This window comes from Neodothiora populina, assembly GCF_041146345.1.
Source record: "Neodothiora populina strain CPC 39397 chromosome Unknown canker_contig_16, whole genome shotgun sequence".
NCBI lineage: Eukaryota > Fungi > Ascomycota > Dothideomycetes > Dothideales > Dothioraceae > Neodothiora > Neodothiora populina.
The window spans coordinates 742,543-766,623 of NW_027191409.1; the positions used below are offsets into that span (position 1 = coordinate 742,543).

Consider the following 24,081-nt stretch of genomic DNA (forward strand, 5'->3'; position numbering starts at 1 on the left):
ACTGGCGAGACCGGTACTCACGTAAAACTCGATTTAGAACTGTAGGGTTAAACTCTCTTTTGCGAATGCGTTACGCAGGGAGTGTGGCAAATCCAGGCTTGTGTCATATCTTGTACATGCTGTCAATGTATTTGTGTGGCTTGCTCTCGCAACTTCTCCACGGCAAGTGTGTACCATCTTCCTATAAGCCCCTGAGCAATGCTTGTGCCTTGGTTTTACTACCGCAGTGCCCCATTGTCTGGAAGTAGTAAGATCCTGGTAACCTACCGTACACAAGCGCAATAAGCGACGTTGCTCATGGCACGGGAACGGGAAAGTGTCTCGGAGCTTTGCTCCGCTCAGCCTCATCGATCGGCTCGTGCGTCACAAATCCGCGTTCCGACTCCCCGAATACCGGTGCTGCGCAGCTCCAGTAGGCGCAGTCTGAATCTTGACCCTCAGCGGCTATTTCCGCGATCTCGCGAGTAGGCTGGACGCGGATCTCTAAGGTGACAATCTGCAAATCAACCGCGATGCCGTTATGGCGCAAACTCCCGATCTCCTGACTTTCAGCGCCGACATGCATTGTGCTCGTGACTTCCGGCGTGCGATATGCTACAGAACCTGACTACCTTGCCTCAGCTGAATTTCACTACTGACCTACCTATGCTGGACACTTCTACGTGCTTTGCTTTACTTGTTCAAATAGCCCTTTGGAGGGTTTCTCCTTGGTCTTTCTTACCTGCCATTACCAATGATGCTTGACCTTTCTAGAATGTTGAGCGCAAATGATTGACACTCCCCATGCTGGGAAAATACTAGGATCATATTTACGTGCATCACAGAAGACAGGAACCTGCAGATCATGTCACGCGAGAAAAAGCCGAGAGGGCTAAGCACTCATACTCAGGCACAAGGATTGGTAAAGGTGTAGACGTGAAGGTGTAGACGTGAAGATTTGGTATGACGATCAACAAAACGACTACGGCCCGTCCTTGACTCAAACAGTGTCTAACGCCGAATGGGCTTGGCATAGAAGTAAAGAAGTTGATGAATGGTAGCGTGCCCAATGCAAGCCTCCCATGCCTGGGGTATTAACCTAGTAAGGGATACCATTGGTCAGGAGTTGGAATTGGTCATACACGCCGGTGCTGTAACTCCTCTCGCTGGTGTGAATTAGCTTGCGCATGAATTCTGCAGCTCCCCTCTCGGTTTTGTCGAGAACGAATCGTTCCTTGAAATGTTGGACGGTTTCCGGTTTAAAGCATGGTAATCCAGAATCGAGCATTACGATTACCAGATGACTCAGTTTCTCAGCGTGCTGTCTCGCTGCCAAAAAAGCTTTTATGCAGAGCTCTTCGAACCATTTGTACGGCTGCGCTTGCGTGGATCCGCCCATGACTGCGACCATCTCTGATGTCAGCTTGAAAGGGGCGCGCTCGAATTTGACACCTCCTGGAGCAATGTCGAAGATGAAGCCGAAATCGATATGCAGGATATGTCCAGCGTCGTCGACCATGATGTTGCCGTTGTGTCGATCTTTGAATTGCAAGAGATAGGAGATCACCGAGTACGCAGCCATACTCTTGACAAAGTTGTTGCGCGCCGCTTGAAATTGCAGTGAGTCTTCGGTGCCGTACTTTGAGACCCAATACTCGTAAAGTCCATTTACGGCTTCTCGCCCGAGCATGTCACGGGAGATGGAATTTGGAAGGACGTCGATCACTCCACATCCTGGCGCGGTCGCCGTTACACGATATGGGTAGACAAAGACGTCTAGGCCCACGTTGTTGAAAATACCGCGAAATGCCGCGATCATCTGCAGGGAAAGCACGTCTTGACGACAATCATCACCGACTTTAAAGATGGCCGATTGCCAGACCTCGTAGGTGTTGTCCTTGGGCCCGTTCTTCCCATCCAGGGCGGCCTCCTGAGCATCATCCTCGACCTGCTCAATGTCCATGCCTCGTTCTTTACGAATCCGAAACGTCGCCATGAAAGGTGCTTTGGCGTGACTTTGCAGCGGTTTACCAGATTTGCGATCAATGCCGATGACCACACCGTCAGGATTACTAGGCAAGTAAACTCCAACATCGACCTGGATTTTCCGGAGCTCCTCCTCGATCTTCTGTTTCTTCTCCGGCTTTGGCCTCTTGATAAAGGGTCTCAGCTTCCCGGAGATGCTCGTAACCTCATTGAAGAAGCCAAACTCGCGTTCGTAAAAGTCCTTGTCTTCATCTGAGAAGCTAGAGATAAGAGCGTCCATGACCTTATCCAATGTTGGTTTGACAGGATCAGGGATCTGCGAGTCCTCGTCCTTAAAGGCGTTTGCTTTCATGTTCCAGATGATCTGGTGAGCGAACAATTGTGAGAATTTGGCCGTCTCGACAATGTAACGTTCCACGTATCCGAGGACATCGTAGCGCAGTGTCTGCACGATTTGGGGCACATAGAAGAATGTGATGTCAACCGAGTGACTCTCCAAGGCTCGCATAGCGTACTGAATGATGAACGGATGATTACCGTAAGCAGGCAGGAAGTACGTGGCAGCCGTTATGGGATTGACAGGAGCCCAGTAGAGCAAATACTACGAAATATTAGAACCTTACGTGCGCGTTGAACAGAGTTGTTGCATACCTTGAGTTGGAACGACACATCATTTGGCAGTGAAGTACCCAGAAGAAGCTGTAGTGCTTCAGGTTCATCGAGTGCTCGTTCGGGATGGTTGACTAGTTGCCAGCGTATTTCAGCTTGGACGCGCGGGGAGTGTGATCTGAGGGCCAACTGCGTTGCCAGCGACGTGTTCTCGGTCCACGCGACTTTGAGCAAGTTCGATATGGTTGCTTCGTTTACATTGGTGCTGAGCCACGCGGGAGGGTTTGGATCGCCAAGTGTAGATATCCAGACACTGAGTCGGGCTGCTTCGTTGGTCAAGAGATAAGCCAAAAGCTCCTGTTTCAAGTTCAATGGCTGTAGTGGCGCTGCGGGTTTCCCCACGATGTTCGATGTCTGCTGTAAAGCAACCAGTACGTCGCTTATGAGCTGCACTTCCGCTTTGATTTGGAGCTTGTTGCTGCCGTACGACCACATAGGGGCATGCTTGAACCACGAGAGTCCAGCAGATAATACCTGGTCTTTAAGTTGCCACTTCGACCGCTCCGTAGAACCAGTGCAGTTCGCCAGGACACGTAGACCGAGAAGCACCATATGGAAATGAGCCTCTCGTGCGAGTGGATGAGCAGCAATTTTGTTCATGGACGCCATTGTTATACGCATCGTGCGTATGAAAATGCGTTCAATGTGCGGGCTGCTTAGACGAGTAGCATTGAAATGGCTCGAGAGGAACTGAATAAGACGGAAGTGAGGCGCGATTGCATCATGCACGATTTGCTGCTTCTTTGCGATGACCGTTCGATCTGAAGGAGCGAATTCCTCCTTCACAAAGAACGGGTCCAGATGACTATGGCAATGTTAGCAGTGTGGAGCGGCTCACTATTCACCTTACTTACTGGAAAGTCCGACTAAATATGCCTCGCCTTCGTCGGATGGTCATTTCCCAGCTAGAAAGTACCTCGGCGAGTATCCTCGACTCCAATTTCGAGTTTTCCTTGATTACGCCCATCCAGAGGGAGATACCAAACTTGATAGACTGTTTTGTGAATTGGGTGAATGGTACGCCGACCAGAAGATTGATGAGCCTGTAACGGTCCGCATCGACATTGCATAAAATTGAAGCCGCGCGACGAAGATAGGATCGAATCTCGTCACCAGATACGTGATGATGACCCCGAAGTTTACGATCAAAATCTCGCAATATAATAGCAATTTCACGTGCCTGACCATCCAAGGTATACTTCGCCAAAGCCATTTTATCGGAGCTACTGTATCGAAGATCGTCTACAGTCTGACTAGAGAATATGTCGGCGTATCGATACTCCTGACGTGTAGTATACTGGGCGACAAAGTCAGATGCCGTGTTGATGCTCAGATCAGAATGACGTCCGATCGCTCCGAGTCGTTGATCTGTTGCAGGGATGATTGATCCAATTTCCAGAGCAAAAGATCTACCAAGTGAAACATGTCCGTATGCTCCATCATCCTCGTAGTCGGATAGGTAAGTCTGTAAAAGCCCTTTCAGATCTAATGGAGCAATATCCATAACACGAGAGATCCACACACGACAGCGCTGCTGAAACGTCCTCAGGATAAACTGGCGCAGGGCAAAATCATCAGAAAGCTGTATAGTGACGTTGCCCTTGGCAGACTTGTATTCGGATTTCCATTCATACTCGTTCGTCTCTGCTTCCAGGCAGGCAGTCCACATGAGACTCAGGAGTTCAAGCATCGCGAACAGCGACGTTCTGTGACAGAGAGCAGAGGGGATCTGACTGATGATTCTGTCCGCAGCAGCCATGGCAACCTGTTGGACCTTACCGATGCGATGGCAGCACCCTTCAAAGAAGCGGGAAAGCTGATTGGCGAGCTCTGGTGCAGCAAACGACTGGTTGTGGCCTGCCTTAGTGATGGATAGATAGGCGTCAACAGCATGCAGAGCAACGCCAAGTAAGCAGTTGCTCAACGGGCCACTCTTGAATTTAGGGTCCAAGAAATATGTCATGGTTCTGGTGCAGTCGCCTGATTGTGTGCGCAGGATCGCGACGAGGTTAGCGGCATGTAGAAAAATGAGTTCGGCGTAATCCAGGCCCTTGATGTCGTTCTCGTACGCGGGCAACGCGCTTATAAGTTGGCTCTTTAGCTGCAGCGTATGCTGATGACTCATTCCTCGTCGAAGCACGGTATTAAGATCGATGCCACTCTCTTGAGTGTCCGCGAAGTCCATATCAATCAAGGGGGGTGTGAACCATGCGACTGTGCGCAGATCGGCATGGCAAGCTTTCTCACGAGGCGAACCGAGCACGAAGTCATGGACGATGAGGTTGAACCAGGCATCGCGGGTCAGAGATCGCAGCGCATCCCTGTTCTCTAGACTCTCTGGATTCATTGGATTTGCGGACGTGATCGCAGCCAAAGGTGGGACAAGCTGTGAAATATGAGAAACGGCGAGCTGGTCGTTCATGCGGACACCCGTGTCTTTTCCAGCAGTGTCATGCGTACTCACGACTCCATCCAAAAGACTCATAAGGTAAGGCTCGAAGAGGGCGGAGTTCTGTGAGATGTTCCTGGCAAGGTATAGCCGAGCCTCCATGACTGCAGCTGAGATGAGGCTGTTGGCCTGCCCCAGAGCATCCGACGCGACTCTAGAGTACATCTTGAGCAAGGGTCGAAATTCGTTTATGCCAGCGTGTAACGCAACAGCAGCTGATCCGACGATGATCTTGGCATCGACAGCAGAAGTGGCGCGGCCTATCTTCTGTACCATCATAGAAATGGCAAGGGCAGTGATTTTTTCGTCGTTACAACGACGAGCAATGGCGACGATGGCCCGGACGACGGCGCCGTGAACCACAATCGTTTGCTCGGCATCGTCGATGACGAGAGACAATGTACTCGTTGCGCCATTGGCGGTACCATATGGCTCGCTGTTCCCATGGACGCTTCCATTGCCATCGAAGAAGACAGACATGTTCGTCTTTGCTCGCGGCCCAATACTAAGAATGTTACCAAGACTATAGAGCGTACTGATGATCAAGTCTTGGGGGACCAAACTTAGGGCGGAAGCCAGAGATTCTGCTGCGACATCGGCTGTTGCAGCGGTCATTTTGCCTTGCACGATGAGCTTCGGTAAGGCACGAGATAGAGTAGATGCGTAAGACGAGGACTGCGTCGCAAGTACGACCATACAACGCAAAGCTGCGCTTGCCAATGTGTCGTCGGCAAGCTGCACAGGATCGGTCAAGACACCATCGAGCCAAGAAGTCAGTAGTTCAGCATCCACCGCGTCGTCGTTCTTCAAAAGGCAGCATAGGTAGCTTGTAAGAGTATCAGCTTTGGTGGAAAAGGCCAGTTGCTGCTGCCAAGCAGAGCTGACTTGCAAGTAATCGGCATCGGCATCGACAAGGGCGACGGAATCTGCAATGAGACCCGCAAGGCGTTCGACGCTGGCGTCATCAACTGGCTCGACAGTGGGTGACAGCTCTGGATTCTTTGCAAGATAAGCGAGCACACTGCCAGCACCAACGATAGCCGGGGGGAGCAACATCAAGGCAGTCGCGGCAGCCACATAAGCCATGAAGGTGTGCTGTAGGAGCATGGCACCAAGCGGGTGGGTATCAGCTGCATACTGACGCAGTAGTCGTTTCCAAGGTCTCGCAGCGGGACCACGGGAGTTCCTTATAGACGAGAGGGTGCCCTCAATCGCGACCATGAACTTCTCAGACTGTAAGGCCTGCAGCTCGAAGACAAGAGAGATGCGTTGATTTGTATCACACGCGGCGGGCCAAACAGATAGACCCTCCAAGAATCCAAGCAAAGATAGGGAGAAGGTTAGAACACCCACTCTTTCGGCGATGGCGGCATCCTCCGAAGACAGAGAGTGGTTAGAGTGGGCAATGGATCGGCCATGATCAGAGTATGACTTTGCCGCACGCTCGATGCCTGAGAGGGCAGATGCTCGAAGGCTGGAATGATGAATAGCAATAGCCGAGACTGCAGAAGTCACTTCCTTAGCCAGAAGATGCCACGGGGAGTATTCTAGGTCGCGTAGCAAATGCGACGAGCGAAAGGACTGAGAGTGGGACTCGAGGAGATATGGTAAGATCTGATCAAGCAAGCGCTGGGCATGCTCCAGAGACGTGACGGCAGGAGCAGCACGACACAGTGCGACAAGCACGTCGAGCTCTCTTGCGCCCATAGGAGTCCTCAGGACGCCATTGGCGCCTTTCTTCGGCGTCGCATTGTCGCGACCTTCATCGTTAGGACGTCTGTACAGCGAGCATAAACGTGGAATATCAGGTGCGGTAGAGGGAGTAGTCGGGTACTGGGCAGACAGCAGAGCAAGCTTCTCGAGCGCCTGCCTTCGAATAGTGCCTCGATTCGTGTTTCTTTGTGCGGTATTAGTTCCACTGGGTTGGGTTTGAGGTGACGACATTGCTTGTGATGTTATTGCACTCACGACCTCATGACTGCTTGCTTGTCCCTTCGAGGGAAGACAGCAACTATACTGCGACACACACTATACAGGGCGCGACGGCTGCGAGAATGTCTCACTACCCCTTGACGAGTGTTCTATCTTTATAAACAGTGGAGTAATAATATGGTAGAGTACTTTGTATAACCAGCCCCTTCCGCACTGAACGCTATCAGTTCCTTACCCTTGACCCTGAATTAAGCACCAGCCACAGATGCGTCAGTCCAATGGCACATGTGGCACATGATGTGGCTGAGCATTGCGTCGGTATGTCGGCGTTCATCCACGATAAGGATTATGATAGCGGGCAGCGGAGGACGGAGGACGGTGTTTTCCGGCTTTGTTTACTCGTGCACCAAACACTCAACCCACCGGACTACTGGAGTTTGTGATAGCCAGGTCAGGCAAGAAGAAAACAAACCCATATCTGCGCCAGCATCTTCGACAACATATCTACATGACGACAGAAACGGATTAGCATGACCTTGTGATAGACGCAGTGACCAGAACAGCCAGCACACACTTTGCAGCAAAACCTGCGAATTGCCAGAGTAAAAGAAGCGACTGGGAAAATGCCTCGAGTTCGCGGTGCTGCCGCCGCGGCTGCGAATGTTGCGCCCACGCCTCACAGATCACCAGTCAAGTAAGCGCATAACATCGTGGGCTGTTGAATTGCGTCTCGCTAATGCCTGATGCGCGTAGGATTCCCCTCAACGATGACCGGGAGGAGAAAGCCAAGCGGCTTCAATCGCGACAGGCTTTCCATGAGATGCAGCTCAACTCGCTCAAGGCTGCTGCGTCACCGGCGCGCAAGAGGAGATCCCTCGGCGGTGCTCAGAACGATGCTCCTCACACCCCCAGCCGAGACGATGTGGCTTTCGATGTTGTTGGCACCGCTGTCACACCTATGAAGCGCGTACCGATCCTGGCTAACTTCGAGGAGTGGATGAAGATGGCGACCGACAACAAAATCAATGCCGCCAACTCATGGAACTTTGCTCTTATCGACTACTTTCACGACATGTCACTTCTCAAGGAAGGAGATGGCGTCAATTTCCAAAAAGCGAGCTGTACGCTAGACGGCTGTGTCAAGATCTATACCAGTCGAGTAGACAGTGTAGCCACGGAGACGGGAAAGCTCCTCAGCGGCCTTGCGGACAGCGGCACCAAGAAGAAGCGAGGCGACGATGCAGAGGAGGACGGTGAAGATGGCGACGAAGAGGAGGGCGAAGATGGGGTGAAGCGCAGAACCAAGAAGAAAACGCGATCTGCAGAGACTACCCTCGCTGACTCATTTGAGAAATTGCAGCTCAAGAAGATGGAGTTGGAGTTCTCCGTGGACCCGCTGTTCAAGAAAGCTTCTGCCGACTTTGACGAAGGAGGAGCCAAAGGTCTCCTACTCAATCACCTTTCCATCGACAATACAGGCCGAATCGTATTTGACAGTAGCGATGATGCGCAAGAGCAACCGGACGATGACTCGCGGCGGGACAGCATGCTTGAGGAACACAGTATCAAGTCTGAAGACGATGACGCTGCCGACGACGAAAAGCCAGAGCGATCCGCGGAGCAGTCTGCAGGCATCGATCTTGCTGGACTTGCTGCGCGTTTCTTTCCTGATCTCAACAAGCTAGACCACCAAGACATTTGTCCTTCGCTGAGGACATTTGAGCTGGGCGATGGCAGTGGAACTCTCGATCTTCCTTTCCTCAAAGCTCCCGAAGACTGGCGCAAGCAGAAGGAAGAGGAGGACTTCGACGATGCACGCTCAGGAATTGTGATTGATGAAGACAATGCCGCTGGTTTCGATGACGACGACGACATGAACATTGGCGGATTTGATATACCAGCCGATGTCGGTTTCGGCGAAGGTGGTGAAGCTTGGGCGAAAGAGGCGCACGTCGAGCCTCAGCTGCGACCGCACCTTTCTACTGAAGGACCTGATGGTGATATGGCCGGCCCTGACGGCGAAATCGGCGGATTCGAAGCAGACAGTGACCGTTACGGAGTGACTTTGCAACACCGCGGCGACGATCACGAGAACATCCTTTCTTACTTCGATCAAGCACTGCAGAAAAATTGGGCTGGCCCGGAGCACTGGAAGATCAAGAAAATCAAAGATGCTGCTTCGAACAAGTCTGCCGCGGGCGCAGCCACCAAGCGCAAAGAGAAAGAGCCTTTTGAGATCGACTTTGCCAGTCCTATGACCCAGCAGTTGGCTGATCTACTCTACACGCCTGCCGCCTCCAATGCGAGCATAAGTCTACCCAAAACGCAATGGAAGAGCAAGACTAGGAATTTGCTCCCCGACGACAAGCACTTCAGCTCAAGGGACCTACTGCGACTTTTCCTCAAACCCAAGGCTCGTCTTGGTAGCACGCGCAAGTCGACCTCATCAAAACATCAAACAGCGCAGCTGGGAGTGCATGAAGGCGAAGTCGACGAGGCATACTGGGCGAACCATCAAGGACTCGGTGAGGGCATGCCAAAGCCGGCGGTAGACGAAGATGGCGTGCCACGCGGCGACTACGACGCAGACTTCTTCCAAGACGATGGTCTCGGCATCCCCGGTGGCGGGCTCGACGATGACGCCGATGACTTTGTGGATGCACAAGATGGACTGCTACCCCCACTAAACGATGCGACCAGCGGCGCGCAGGCTGGAGCAGCTCCCGACGGCGGTCTGTCGCCTGGTGGCAGCCAGGAAGGCGCGTTCGGCACACAACTAGTCACGCAAAGCAGGCGATTGAGGCCCGAATACGTGCAATATGCGCGCGTGGCGAAGAAGATTGATGTGCGTCGGTTAAAAGAGGAGATGTGGAAGGGAATAGGATTCGAGGTAAGAAGGAACCCTTTTCTGATTTCTAGACTCTTGAGATTGAGGACGATTCACTAACGTCATATTTTACAATGAAGCAGGAACCCACAGCACCCACACCTTCGAAATCCAATCATCAACAGCAGCAACAATTCATCGTACCCAAGACCGAAAACGGCGAGTTCAAATTCACAGACGTGATGAACAACCTCAAGAATGTCTACCCGAAACAACAACTAGGAGACATCAGTACGAGTTTCTGCTTCATCTGCTTACTGCATTTGGCCAACGAAAAGGGACTCGTTATTGAGAATACGCCAGACTTCACCGAGCTCAACGTAAGGCAAGATCCTAATGCTGAAGCTATTGGTGATGGAGGGGAGTAAAGGCGGCTGAGACGGTCGACTTGAGCTTCTGAGCCTTTTCTTGTTTGGAGGATGCGGCGTTGGTGTGAATCAACAACCCTGACATCATTTGTTGTCTGGTTTGATCGTCTGGCGTTTTCGAATACATTCATCATTTACTTTACTTCTCCTGTTCCCATTGAATCTGGGAAGACTTCTGCAGGCGGGCTAGCCAACGACTGACAAGCCAATGACTGACAATTGAAAGTGACAAGTGCAGCACGTTTCTTCCGGTCTAATGCACCCATTGTAACTACAGACAGACACCGCCATTTCTTCTCGCTCTCCCCGAGTGTCTTTCACATAGGTCCCCGCACAGTGATGTCTTCGCTTTGGCTACCATCACTTATCCCATGATGCGATCCTCACTTTCATGCAGATCCATCTCGACCGCTCTCTTCATAGCAGCCAGCGCATCGTCTAGAGGACAGTTGTCACCCCAGGTGTACTTCGTGATAGACAGCAGTGGCAACTTCTTCAATTTCCTGCCGCTAATGCCTTTGCACTTCTGTGCGAGAGCTGCAAGCATCTGAACAGGATGGTCAGGCTGGTCCATTGTTTCGATAACCGAATCCCAATCTGGGATCATGCCATGTGCGGCGGCATCTTCTTTGCTGTACAACGATCCAATCCCGTTGACCTGCCACATCGAATCGATCTGCCACAACGAAGGTATTACGATCCCGGCTCGTATAAGTTGGTTGAGCGTCGATCTGAAGATCTCGTAAATGGCGCTCTCACAAGGTGAAGGCACGCAGACATCAAAGTCTACCCTATCGGAGAAGGCAGGATCAATTGCGGACTTAAGGTTACTAGTGCAGAACACCACGACATTGGGCTGTGTGCGAATGCGGTCGAGGGCAGTAAGGAGTTGATTGGTCACGCGAATGCTGTCATGGCACTCACCACTTGCAGAGAGTTGCTCACGAGATCCTGCAATGGACTCGACTTCATCAATCAGGACAAAAATAAGAGTGGTACATCCAGTATCTCGTGCTAGCGAACTTATCTGGTCGAAAACCTCGGTCACCAGGCGGCCGCTTTCGCTATAATACTTGCTCAGTAGTGATTGGGTGTTCAATTCAAATAGACGGCCTCCCAGTGGAAACTGGCCACCGAGTCTGATCGAAAGCTTTTGAGCTAAGGCCCGACTTTCGCAAAATATAGAGATCAGTTGGTCATCTCCGAAAGGACGATATTTGGCCACAGCTAGATCGAGCTTACCTCAGTGTTGTCTTGCCACATCCAGGGGGCCCGTGAAGAAGAATGAGTCGGTTGAGATCCATGGCATTCATATCTAGACCAGGCTGCTTCAACAGAATGACTATCGCAGCGTTAGTACACAAAAAAATCCATGGACACAGGGTGTACATACTTATTCTGGCCACTGATCTCAAGATCTCATCAGGCTCATCGTTCTCAAATTTGAGACTTGCCCAAACATCTGACAGGCTTTTATTAGGCAGCTCAATCATCTTGCCAGGAGCAGAACCATCATCTCTTCCCTGGCCACAAGACGTCTGGTCCACTGTTGATTCAGATGAATCACGCAGCCGGTATGCATGCACCTTGAGAGCCAGCTGTGCCAAGTCGTGACATGGATTCAAGACCACAGATCCCGAAAACTCACTTATCTTGATGGACTGGATAAGGTGTTTGTATCGTAGGTCATCATTTACCTTGATATGCTGACCAATGATCAAGCCGCCGAAAGTGATCCTAAGCCAACGCTCCACCTCTTCCTCAATGTCAGTATTTGAAATATGGTCATCTCGATAGCAAAGGCTGCCAAGGAGGACTTCCGCATGAAGCTCTGGCGCTCGTTCCTTGTTAGTGGTCATCGAGTAGACAGACCTGTGATACGAGTGAATGTTGTTTAGTAGTGAATGTGGATATCAGCGTCGTGTGCAAGCTCAACTGTGATGATGGAGAGTTACGAAATCACATTGTATTAGCAGGGAAGGAGCTGAGAAGCGAGATGCGTTGCAGACTTTTCCTAGCTGTGACTGTAGTCTAGTGAAGAGGAAGGAGCGGCATTACTCCAAGCCAACGCGTTCAATACCCAGTCGATACAGTCCAGAGACATGAAATCTGTGTTCTGTGAACTTTTAGCAACATACATTGTAGCGGTTCATAGACTGTTCGGACTGGCAACAGGAGCACCGGCAATGGACAATATAGAGCCGTCTTTAGATTGTCGCGCTTGCTGAAATTGTCACAACTTTTTAATTCGTTACACACGCTTTGCAACAACATCCCATCAGTCCCAGCGTAACAGGATCTCCTCCCCCTTCACCCGAGAATTGAACCATTCAACGATTTCCACCTTTTCTCCTATTCCCTTGGCGCCGTCTAACACACCTGACTGCGCCACCGCTCTGCCTGCTAACGTAAGTTCCATCATCGCCAGATTTCGGGCTATACATTGTCTACTGCCAAGACCAAAAGGTATGAAATCCCTGTTCATTAGTGCTAATTGCTCCCTACTTTCACAGCCGGCGCTGGTCTCGAGCCATCGCTCTGGTCGGAAGATCATAGGGTCGCTGAAAACAGCTGGATTGTGATGCAGCGTGTGTAGTTGTGCAGAGACGAGGGTTCCTGCCGGGAAGTGATATGTCGTATCATTCGAGGCGCAGTGATACACCCAGCCGCCAGGAGGGACCACGCGTGGGAGCCGGGTTGGATTGGCCATACTCAAACGCAGGGCTTCTCGTATACATGAACGGAGGTAAGGAAGTGAAGCTGGATCGACAGATGCCTCAGCCTGCGAGATTTCAAGTTTCAACTTGGCATATCTGGAGAACAAATAAGTTACGGGCACGAGTGGATGATGGTGCACAAATGACCTACACATCAGGGTTCTTGGCTAATTGCCAGCATAGAGTACTCAGATTCATCCCACTGGAATCGGTGCCTGCAAACATCAAGTCCTTACACTGCGCTACGACTTCCTCTGGCGTCAGCCCTGCTTTCAGCATCCTGCCAGGATAACTTCCGTCTTCGGGATCCGCCTGGTTTACGACTTCTTTCACGAAATCGTCCACCTTGGTCATGCTGTCCTCTGTGGCCTTGGTGCCGAAGAACTTCTCGGCGCCCAGTTCTGCAGCGACGAATATCCAGTTGGGCAGATAAAAGAACCGACCGACTCCAACGAATGCGTCAACGAATTCGCTGGCGCTCATCAGTGGTTTCTCAGCTATTTGATTAGAGGTTTCTTTCTTCCCTTCACGCTCTTCTTCTAAACCGCCATAGCTTCTGCCGAAGAGATATGCAGTAACAGCATCAAGCGCTAGACTCCTGCTTAGGTTCAAGATATTGACCGCACCCTGTTCTTTAGCCTCGTCCTTCTCAGACCTGACCCTCTGTACGAATGTGTCAACACAGCGCATCAATACTCGTTCACCTTGTCTCAGGTTGCCTGTACTGAAAAGTGGGAGCACACTTTTAGCTTTAGGGGCTCGTGTTTCTTTCACCAACTCAGAGAACAAGCTTGCAAAACCCTCAATGTCGAAATTCCTGTAGCAGTCTGCCTTTGCAAAGCCGCCTTTGTCATTGTAAATAGGTCCAAGGCAGCTGCCATCTGCAATGCAGATCTCATTAGGAGCAACTCGAATGACTGGACCATACGAGTCATGGAACTGCGTAATCAGAGTGCACTCGTCCCCAACATATGAATGATAATAGGTCCAAAATGATGTCAACCGACAGGCAAAGGGCCCAGGGATTGATGAGAGAGGATGGAAGATCAGGCGGTATATGGCAATTGTGATGATGCTAAGAACGAAAATCAAGCCGAGAGAGGTAGCTAGAGAAGCTGTTTCCAGTAAAGACGCCAGCGCCATGGCTGGAGAAGAAACAAGATCAATTGATATAATGTTCACTGCGCTACCGATCTCGTATTTGCTTGCACTCGGCGTATGGTAAGAGGAATAGAACAGTTAATTGGGATCAGCTACGAGTGAAGGTCGAATACATGTTGCAGGCCGAGCGAGGTATGAGTAATTGTACAGGACATCCGCCGCGGGCGAGGGTTCGCGACAAGTGTGTCATGACTATCTGTACCAAAGTGGACAAAAGATAAGCGCAGCACGCAGCGAGGTCGTGATAAATACAGTGATCTTCTACAGACTGTCCGCCTAAGAAACCACCTCTTTGGCCATAGTCGGCCAACGCAGCGCGCGGACTCCGCCGCCAAGGATCAGAGCACGGGATCGGTACTTATTCATGCCGCGAGCATCGCAGGCAAGGGCGATTACAAATAGTACATCGAGTCATGATGTTAGCATTTAGTTGCCTAAGGTACCTTACCCAACGTCAAGGTATGAATGAAATCGTCATCATATAGATCTATAGAAAGAAAGGTTCGCCGCACTGTTACCTAGCCAATTCACCGCATAAATGGATATCGAAATGTATGAGGAAGATTCCTTCTTGACATTCCAACACCGTGCCATGGCACAGAGCAATTGCCTCTGGGACCGATTCCGCGGATGGCACCACAGACGATCGCGAGATGGACCACATATCCCTAAAACAAGCACCGAACGATTGTATCCGTCCATGTCGACAGACGAGAATCATGAGACAGTTCTCTATCTGGCATACGGCTCCAATCTCTCGGTCGAGACATTCCGTGGCAATAGAGGCATTAAGCCTTTATCGCAGACGAATGTACAGATACCAGAGTTGAAACTCACCTTTGATCTACCTGGTATTGCCTATGTGGAGCCATGTTTTGCGAACACGGCCCGTCGCGATCCCGATGCAGATGTGCCGAAAGTCATGTTGGAGCATGAGACTTTACAGACGAACGACTACCACAAGGACCGGTGGCACAAAGGTCTGATTGGTGTTGTCTATGAAGTGACAGTCGCCGATTATGCCCACATCATTGCGACAGAAGGAGGCGGGGCAGCTTACCAAGACGTTCAGGTCGATTGCTACCCCTTTACTTCTTCAGATCCTGCTGAAGCAGTGCCGCAATTTCCTACAACTAGACCTTTCAAGGCTCACACTCTCTTTGCCCCTGCACGCACAGAGCCTTTACGATATGTGCAAGACAGTGGGCGTTTGCAAAGGCCAGATACTTCATACGCCCAGCCTTCGGCTCGTTACTTGACATTGATCACGGATGGCGCTGCAGAATGTCTTCTACCCTACGAATACCAGGACTATCTAAATGACATACGCCCTTACACTGTCACATCTAACAAACAAAGGATCGGACAATTTGTCTTCCTCACAATATGGCTGCCAATCGTCATGTTCATTTTCGCCTTGCAGAGATCATTCTCGGACGAAAAGGGTGTTGCACCCATGTGGCTAAAGGTCTTGAGTGGTGCAATGTTCCAGGCATCGTGGAGCAGCTACGACTCGTATTTCAAAGGAATATTTGGAGATGGTGAACGTACCACACCGAAAGCAGAGGACGACGATTGGAGCGGATTACAGTCGAGTCAGAAGTGCAAATTGCTGGGCAGAAGTCGAGTCGATTTGTCAGAGAAAGGGCTGTTAGAAGTGTAATGGAAGTGATCAAATCATTCAAACGAGAGATTAAAGGTTCAATCTCTCGATATTGCGGCTGCCAGACAAAGGGCGTCTTTGTGTATACCTTGGATACAACAAAGCCAATCCGTCACAGCCCCTTTGTTCAATGTTGCGCAGGTAGGCAAATCGACAAAGCAAAGGCAGCCGGACAATGTCATGGTACAAAGAAAGTGGCATGTGGAGTCCGAGGGAGTTCATACTCCTTTGTCTTCTATATTACTATATCAATCCCAAGTATACTCAAGTCCCTGGCCAAGCATTATACGCTACCAACCGTCGCCACTTGCTCCACTACTCCCAAATCGTTACCAAAACTCTTATCCAACACTACCATCTGCAACAATGCATCCACATGTATATTACATTGCAATTCTGGCTGGCCAGTTTGCATACGCAGCGCCTGTTGTTACCGTCACTAATGTTGTGACCTTGACTACGTACGTTTCCCCTGCCCTTAGTACGCCCTCTGCAGACTATGTTGCCAGTCATCTGCAGATGACGCCAGGCGCAGTACGCCCAACGACGTGGCCTTACCCATACAGTGCGACTGTACCACATACATCCCCAACTGCTACTCAAGTACACGCTAGCCCTGCATCGGCCCATGACACAAAGACTCCTACACCATCAAGCATACATGCCTCCACAAACTCACCAACATATGGTAGCAGCACATCGAAGGCCTTTGACATACCTTCGATCGTGACAGTAACCTTTTACTCGACTAAGTCAAGCGAGACTCCAATGTCGACAAGCGGTGCCAGCTCCTCCAAGACATTCAACATACCATCAATCGTAGTTGTCACCGTCCGACCAACTCAATCCAGCACGACTGCGACACCAGTGAGTAACATAGGTCCTTCACCACCAGTTGCGAGTTTCGCTCCTACCAGCGCAGCAGCTGTAACACCGCAGGCCTCTTCTCAAGCCAGCCAGGTTGCTACACAAAACCCTGTCCTTCCGATCACGTTGCCATTCGCTACGATCTTTCCGTCGTTGGTCAAGCGCTCCGACGACTATTCGATTGCTCCACAAGCGTCGTCCTTGCCAGGATCTGTCGCGATAAAGTCTTTGGACTCTGACAGTCTGATCGCAGAGTTTGCTGCGCAGTCCGGTGACGAGGACTTGGCTGAAGATAGATACTCTGTTTATGCTTTGCGTGGTTAGAGATTGTGAGTCTTGTGGTCTTCTTTGGGTGCTATTGGGAGGAAGCTCTCGCGTCTTCCATATCTACCTGCTGGCAGGTGAATTTTCTTGTGCATAATTGTCATTTTTGAGTTGGCTTTTCAGATCATGGAAGATCTGGATTTATATGATTTTTTAGTTTGAATTCGAAAACAAAAATTGGTCTCTATTTGTTGTTTTTTCATTTTTTGTGCTGTCGAATTTTGCCATAAATGGAGGGCGACCCTGTTCATACTTCAATTCAATATAACAAATTGTACAGCGCCGTGAAACAATCCGTGTTTCCACGAACTTATGTATGCGGTATTTCAGCTGTTCTGTATTTGGGATATGGATCGCAAGGACTATTGAATGGCCTTTGTTTGAGCCAATATGAAATCTATTCCTACATACTTCTGATGATTTTTCATCAATACTACCATCTAATCCTCGGCACATGCATGCATCAACTTCTTCTGCGTGTCCATAGCAGTAGCCAAGAAATCATCCATCTCATAATCCTTTCCCTTCCCATCTGGGCCACCATCAAAGACCTCATACGAGAACCATCCCCTAAAGCCAGTCTTGAGCACGGCCTTAGCAACCTCGACAACAGGTAGGTAGCCCTGGAACGGAAGCGGTCTGAGGTCATGACTCCATCGGCCTCTCGGACGAGTTCCTGATTCATCGACGCCTTTGTCGAATGGTGTCTTGGGCTTGTAAGCGTCGCTGATCTGAAGGAGGTAAATCTTGTCCGCTGGGATGGTCTTCGCGAGGCTGTCCATGGACTGGTCGAATTCCTCCATGAGCTGCTCCATGGGCTTATCAAGAAGCCCGCTCTCAGTGGTGGGGTCCGCCCATTCGTAGCCAGCAGTCTGGAAGGTGTCCAGACAAAGTCCCACGTTCGGACGGTCCACTTTCTTCACGATATCCCAGACGTCAGCCCATGTGGGTGCGTGGGTGGACCAGCACCAGTTCTCGTAGGCCATGCGAAAGTTGTGCTTGGCTAGCATATCGGCCAGTTCCTGCAAGTCCTTGACAAATGCGTCACGGTTCTTTCCACCTTCTGCTAGCTTTTCTGCAGGTGTATCGGTCGAGCCAACCTTTTTGGTTCATTAGTGCTGCGGTAATGGTGGAAATGCTTCCGAAGTACTCACCTGTAGTGTGTCACATCCAACAGCTTCCATGATCCTGACCCAGCCCTCAGCACGCTTGAAGGCGTCCTTTCTCTCCTCACTCCCTTGCGGCCAACCCTCAAAATTGGCGAAAGGCTGCAACAACATGACCTTGAGGTTCTTTGCATCGGTCTGCGCCTTGACGACCTTGGCTGCGGAGTAGAGATCATCATAATCATATGGTCCAACTTCATGACGTAAGTGCATGGAAGCAAAGGATAGGAGATCTGGGAAGCCCAGCTCGATACCGGTGAAACCAGCTGCTGCTATTGTGTCTAGCTTCCTGGGTAGAGTGTGGTCATCTTTGCAACCGACTGACACTGTTGCGAAGGATGTGGGGATTGATTCTAGGGAGGCGTGCGTCAAGGCCATTGTGGACGTAGTTACAGTATTCGTGAAGTCTGTCCTGTAGAGTGAAAAAGCAACGATTATCTACTCCTCTATCTACAAACTAAGGTATGCTCTATAGCATAATCGACCCTCTTACGCTACCATTACGATACGTTTTTGTCGCCTCTGGTTGTTACTGCTACCCCACAATTATAGCTGCACATGGACAAGTATGACATCAAGGTCCGAGTGACGTCGCAGGGCGGGGAACAGAATAAAAAAGTCGGCCGTGAGTGAGCCATACCTCTGTGGACTTGCGGGCTGTGGGATCGAGATTAGGATTCACAATCGCAGACTGTTGCGCATTGATATGACAAGGATTACAATGGCTATATTTACCATTAAGTCTTTCCGTATGCACATAATATCATGTAGAACATAGTGAGGAGTCTAGATTGATGTATGGCTTGAGGGGCCAATCACCTGTTCCTCAATAACTCAGCCACGCACAGACACGAAATGGGGGGGCTAAACTTTGGGTCTGGCCGAGAAATTGTCCATGATGCAGTGACTCAATCTCGTCTTTGTCCTACCTTACCTGACTTTACATACGTTATTTACTCTGCTATTTCCACACTCACCTTTCACATCAGGTCACTTTTTTTTTTTAATCTTTTTCCGAACGGTCGAGCGATTCATAGATTCCAAAATGTCAGAGGTAAGTCGTAATGTGCTTTGCGATTGCGAAAGTTGCCACTTTCGCAATATACCATTGTGCCCATGTTGACATTATCGCCCAGTTCTATATGGAAAACAAGAATGTCGGGGACAGGTCTAGCACAGAGGATTGGCGCATTCGTGGCATGACTCCTCTCACTGCTCCCGATCTGCTTCAGCACGAAATTCGTCAGTCACAAAAGTCAAAAGATGTCGTGTTGCAAGGTCGCAATGAGGCAGCGGAAATCGTACAAGGCACAGACGCAAGACAAAGACTGTTGGTTGTGATCGGACCATGCTCCATGCACGATCCTGCCGCAGCGCTCGAGTACTGTGATCGTCTACTCAAGTTGAAGGAGAAGTACGAGGACGACTTGTGCATCATCATGCGCGCATACCTCGAGAAGCCTAGAACCACAGTCGGATGGAAGGGCTTGATCAATGATCCTTTCATTGACAACACTTTCAACATCAACAAGGGTCTCAGAGTATCGAGGCAGCTGTACCTCGATCTGACTCAAAAGGGCATGCCAATCGCCAGTGAGATGCTCGACACCATTACTCCTCAGTACACTGCAGATCTCTTGTCGCTAGGCGCCATCGGTGCAAGGACGACGGAGAGTCAAGTTCACCGTGAGCTGGCATCCGGTCTGTCTTTCCCAGTTGGCTTTAAGAATGGCACAGATGGTACCCTCGATGTTGCCATTGATGCAATTGGCGCTGTCAAACACCCGCATCACTTCTTGTCTGTCACTAAGCCCGGAAATGTAGCCATTGTCGGCACAGTCGGTAACGAGGATTGTTTTATCATCCTCCGAGGCGGCAAGAAGGGAACCAACTACGACGCGAAGAGCATTGCAGAGGCAAAGCAGAAGCTTCAGTCCATTGGCTACGAGAAGCCAAGACTCATGGTTGACTGTTCCCACGGAAATTCGGAGAAGAATCATAAGAACCAGCCCAAGGTTGCTCATGCTCTGGCCGAACAAATGGCTGCCGGTGAAACTGCCATCATGAGTGTCATGATTGAGAGCCACATCAACGAAGGTAAGTCTATGTTGGATGGACGACACGTAACATCTGCTGATCAATCGCTAGGTGCTCAAAAGATCCCCAAGGAAGGCAAGGATGGCCTGAAGTACGGTGTCAGCATCACAGACGCCTGTATCGGATGGGAGGATACCGAAAGCGTTCTCGCTGATCTCGCGGGCGCCGTGCAGAAACGCAGAAAAGTCCTCGGAATCAATGGACATGCTTGAGTGTCATTCTGACCTCGATCATAATTGTTGATATTCGCGCATGGCGTAGGGGCGAAAAGTTCTCATTGGCCTGGAAAAGTTAAGAATATGCATTGCGCAACGTTCCCCAAATATGTTTGTAAAGATTAGCATGCAGGATTGCGGGATGCAATGCAGCTACCGATACAGTAGATTACAGTAGCGACTGATGTCGGCGCGATCCTATATTCATCCAGGCAATCAATCTGCAACCTTATCATCTGACTCGCAGTCCTTCTATCAAAAAGCAGCAGTGCGAACCGGCTAATGCCTCGGGACTCACATCCGACGGGAAGGCTGGCAACATGGGCCGGTACAAGTATATGGATGACGTGGAGGGAATTCCAAAGTGTGATTCACCTGGCCATTCAACTGAATTAGGTGCCTCATTCGTGGGTTCAGCATTGCCGATGACTATGTTCAGATGCTCAATCTGACCGACCGGTCAACATCGACCCCGCTGGCAATTTCGTCGGTCCCGCGGTGTGATCCCCTTTGATTACTGATCAAGCACCAGATCTATGTTGTGTTCTTTGGTCTTGCTTGGCAGATATGCACGTTCAGAATCCATCGGAACTATCTAACGCGGAGCACCAAGTGAGGATGTCCCCGGTTGTGGCTGAAGAGCGGAGGCCTAGATTCTCGGCTTCTGAGATGTATGTGTGTGACACTTCAGAGGTTGCATCGGGAAGGCGTATGCAAGTTCATAGTGCCGCTGTGACCTGCTGCTATATTGGTTGTGCGATATCGATCAGCAGGAGACGCCAGGTGCCATAACCGGAGATCTAGATACAAGTATTGTACTGCGAGGCTGTGACGATTGATGCCTGTTTGACGATGTGTTTGGCGCATGTAAGGATCAACAGATCCATATTGAAACGCACTTGCTTGCGGATGTCCTATCATATGTTTCGATGCGGGTGCTTTTCGTCACGCACGGCGTAGACGTGTAATACCGTGAATCCCCGCGGGTAGTACCATCGACGCCTGGTCAGAGTGTCCGCAGATGATTGACATTTCTTGCATGCTAGGCAACATAAACCATATCTCCGCGAACGGAAGTACTGACGAAATTAGTGGTTGATACAGCGAGATCGAAATCTGTCTTGGCGAGATCCAGTTCAAGCAAACATTGAGATCAGAAACGAGCGCTAAGGCAGCAGACAACACGGTCAGACAGGGATCTCACCCACCACCAGAGGCGCGTAGCTCATCAAGATTGCGCTTGCACATGGTGTTTCCAGAAGCCAGACGTGAGAGCTATTAGTGAGACTTCTGCCGAATAACATCCCCGAATAAGATACCTCTCCCAGTGTCATACAAGAGTCATGCTGTCATCTGTAAGGATGCAAAATTAGCTCCATCAGGCTAAGATATGCGGCTTTGCGGTCGAAGAATCCTCGAATCGCGGACTTGCGCGCCGATGCTTGGGTACTTCGATTGCTACATATACCTTAGCAAGATAGCCACTGCATCGGAGATTCATCTTCTCAAATTGCCGCGCGCCATTGGTCACTTGCAATGACCGTATGGACATGGATTTGAAGATTATCATGTTACGTGTAAAGTACAAGATACTGGAACGAATTAAGGACTAGGTCGACGACGCCTCATTGCCGAGTCATGGAGGAAAGTCGTTCTGTGCTCAGACAGCAAGCGATTGCGCATTGATCTTTTGCAAACGCTGTTCGGCGTCTTACAGAAAGTGGGAACTACAGTAAGAACGTAAGGTACATACTGGCCTGACTCGCAATAAAGCCGTATCTAGCAAGGTGCGACCCGTGGACGCAGTGCAGAGGTACAGTAACCCCGGCTGAGTTTCGATGCCGAGAGGCCCGATCCCGAAATCTTGTTGATGTGACGGGACGTACCTGTAAGCTTAATTGTACCACCAACCATGGAGTCGGGTCGTATCAGCATGTTCATGCACCTTGTGTCAAACCATGTCGCCTGCGACCTCGTGCATGTGTCCAATCGAAACGGAACCCAACACTATGATTGTGCAACATGGCAGCGCACGTGGTTGTTTGAAGCATAGCTCGGGCAATGGTTTCTGCTGATCAGTAAATTTGAGCGTCCATGTGCTGGAGCCACTGTTCATAAACAAAGCGATAGACATATATATGACAGTGCAAGGCAGCCCATGAAGATCTGACCTATCATGTTGTAGGTGCTCGTAAATAGCAGATGTAGCGGATAATTGTATTTTAAGTGAGTGCTTTTAGTGCTACTACGGAAAATCGCCTCACAAGTACAGCGATCGAGGCGACCGATCAACACTTGTGACTCGATCTTTTCTGAGCCCCCTGTTCATCGAGGTGGGCCTTAACACGGTGAATCGCAGCCTCCTTGGTATGTGGGACTCCAACGATCAGAGCGATTGGGGCCAAAGAATGCTTCGGTGCCCGTCGCTTGGGAAGCGTGATGATCTACAGCGAGGATCACCCTCTCCAGGAGGCCATTCAGCCTTGCTCTGATCCCAGCTAGACCTCCTCGCATATGTATCATATTCTGCAGTGCACCCATATGACACGTGAATGCTTCCTGTTCTCCCCAGAATGCCTCGTATTGAGCCAAGGAAAGAACTGCCGCAATGATGTGATCATTCACTGGCCTAGTTTGGTTTTGGATGGACTCGTTTATGGCGCTGATGATCCTTCCTTTTACCTGCAGAGTGTCTATCGGATGACTCTGCATCTCTGATCCGGACCTTGACCCAAGCGAGGTCGCTCCCATCAATAAAGTAGCATGCAACAACGCCGCATCTGTAAAGACGAAAGGTTTCCAGGCTCTCGCGAATGCGTCGACTCTTGCATGATCTGTCAAGCCCAAGATCTCGCGGGCCATGCTGGTGATATCTAGTACGATCAGCACACCGAAGACCGATTGTACGTCAGTTACTTACGATGATCAATGAAGACTTCCACGTAAGGCAGCCAAGAAATTGGGTATAAGTCTCTCAACTCCAGGACAGTGTACGAAGCTGGGGATGTCGGAGGCGATTGTGAATTGCTGGTTTCGGTACTGCTTGCCCGTCCAGACGAAGAAGCACTTTGATTGTGCTCTGCAAAATTAAGCTCGTCTGGCATAGATGAATACGAGAGAGAGCATGAGACTCACCTCTTGGCGGTTGCGACTGGCCGAACTCTACCTGATGAGGCATATTGTTTGATCGTCGGACTGCCGCTGCCGCGAGTTGCTCCTTCTGGTGCTGTTGCTTGGTGACATGCGAACGAACAGCTCGGCGAGCCTTTTGGTCCTTTGCTTCAGATGGATGACTGTTAAGCTATCAGTCACAAGAACCTTTACATATGCGACTAGTTCATGGTGTACTTGCCTGAAGTTCAGGAATGCGTACGAAGTGTCGGAGCTTGGTGATATTTGAACAGTAGAAGACTTGCGGGAGCTAACGCTCGAGGGAGGGCTTCTGGAACCAGACATGACATTGGTATGAATGCTTCAACCCGCGCAGAAGAAAGAAAGTGGGATTGATAATGGTGAGTTGTGATGACAATCCCGCTGAATGGGAAAGGGGAATCTCGGGATACTTGTAAGATGTTGGCCAATGGCACATAACTGTCAGCTC

General features: G+C 50.3%; 8 protein-coding genes across 10 annotated transcripts; 4 read left to right on the forward strand and 4 right to left on the reverse strand.

Moving 5' to 3' along the window:
- Positions 1–1,078: 1,078 nt before the first annotated feature.
- Positions 1,079–7,059, reverse strand: AAFC00_003589 (uncharacterized protein; the record flags this gene model as incomplete). 2 transcript variants are annotated; one of them, XM_069343084.1, is made up of 4 exons in its annotated part: positions 1,079–2,566; positions 2,617–3,439; positions 3,489–6,980; positions 7,052–7,059. In XM_069343084.1, the coding sequence occupies 4 exons, from the start codon at positions 7,057–7,059 to the stop codon at positions 1,079–1,081; spliced, it is 5,811 nt and encodes a 1,936-aa protein (XP_069200899.1). The 2 variants fall into 2 exon arrangements, with proteins under 2 accessions (XP_069200899.1, XP_069200898.1); XM_069343083.1 differs by lacking the exon at positions 7,052–7,059 and having other exon boundaries at positions 3,489–7,027.
- Positions 7,060–7,638: 579 nt separating this feature from the next.
- On the forward strand, positions 7,639–10,270 carry AAFC00_003590 (uncharacterized protein; the record flags this gene model as incomplete). Its single annotated transcript, XM_069343086.1, has 3 exons — positions 7,639–7,709; positions 7,769–9,905; positions 9,986–10,270. The coding sequence occupies 3 exons, from the start codon at positions 7,639–7,641 to the stop codon at positions 10,268–10,270; spliced, it is 2,493 nt and encodes an 830-aa protein (XP_069200900.1).
- A 364-nt stretch (positions 10,271–10,634) lies between these two features.
- Positions 10,635–11,763, reverse strand: AAFC00_003591 (uncharacterized protein; the record flags this gene model as incomplete). Its single annotated transcript, XM_069343087.1, has 3 exons — positions 10,635–11,439; positions 11,513–11,612; positions 11,664–11,763. 3 exons carry the CDS (start codon positions 11,761–11,763, stop codon positions 10,635–10,637), a joined length of 1,005 nt encoding a protein of 334 aa, XP_069200901.1.
- Positions 11,764–12,548: 785 nt separating this feature from the next.
- AAFC00_003592 (uncharacterized protein) lies at positions 12,549–14,130 on the reverse strand (the record flags this gene model as incomplete). The annotated part of the gene is made up of 2 exons (XM_069343088.1): positions 12,549–13,083; positions 13,139–14,130. 2 exons carry the CDS (start codon positions 14,128–14,130, stop codon positions 12,549–12,551), a joined length of 1,527 nt encoding a protein of 508 aa, XP_069200902.1.
- Positions 14,131–14,686: 556 nt separating this feature from the next.
- AAFC00_003593 (uncharacterized protein) lies at positions 14,687–15,811 on the forward strand (the record flags this gene model as incomplete). 2 transcript variants are annotated; one of them, XM_069343090.1, is made up of 1 exon in its annotated part: positions 14,687–15,811. In XM_069343090.1, the coding sequence occupies one exon, from the start codon at positions 14,687–14,689 to the stop codon at positions 15,809–15,811; it is 1,125 nt and encodes a 374-aa protein (XP_069200903.1). The 2 variants fall into 2 exon arrangements, with proteins under 2 accessions (XP_069200903.1, XP_069200904.1); XM_069343089.1 differs by having other exon boundaries at positions 14,699–15,811.
- Positions 15,812–16,177: 366 nt separating this feature from the next.
- On the forward strand, positions 16,178–17,002 carry AAFC00_003594 (uncharacterized protein; the record flags this gene model as incomplete). The annotated part of the gene is made up of 1 exon (XM_069343091.1): positions 16,178–17,002. One exon carries the CDS (start codon positions 16,178–16,180, stop codon positions 17,000–17,002), a length of 825 nt encoding a protein of 274 aa, XP_069200905.1.
- Positions 17,003–17,442: 440 nt separating this feature from the next.
- Positions 17,443–18,546, reverse strand: AAFC00_003595 (uncharacterized protein; the record flags this gene model as incomplete). The annotated part of the gene is made up of 2 exons (XM_069343092.1): positions 17,443–18,102; positions 18,157–18,546. 2 exons carry the CDS (start codon positions 18,544–18,546, stop codon positions 17,443–17,445), a joined length of 1,050 nt encoding a protein of 349 aa, XP_069200906.1.
- A 667-nt stretch (positions 18,547–19,213) lies between these two features.
- AAFC00_003596 (uncharacterized protein) lies at positions 19,214–20,477 on the forward strand (the record flags this gene model as incomplete). Its single annotated transcript, XM_069343093.1, has 3 exons — positions 19,214–19,222; positions 19,305–20,265; positions 20,317–20,477. The coding sequence occupies 3 exons, from the start codon at positions 19,214–19,216 to the stop codon at positions 20,475–20,477; spliced, it is 1,131 nt and encodes a 376-aa protein (XP_069200907.1).
- Between the last annotated feature and the right edge of the window lie 3,604 nt (positions 20,478–24,081).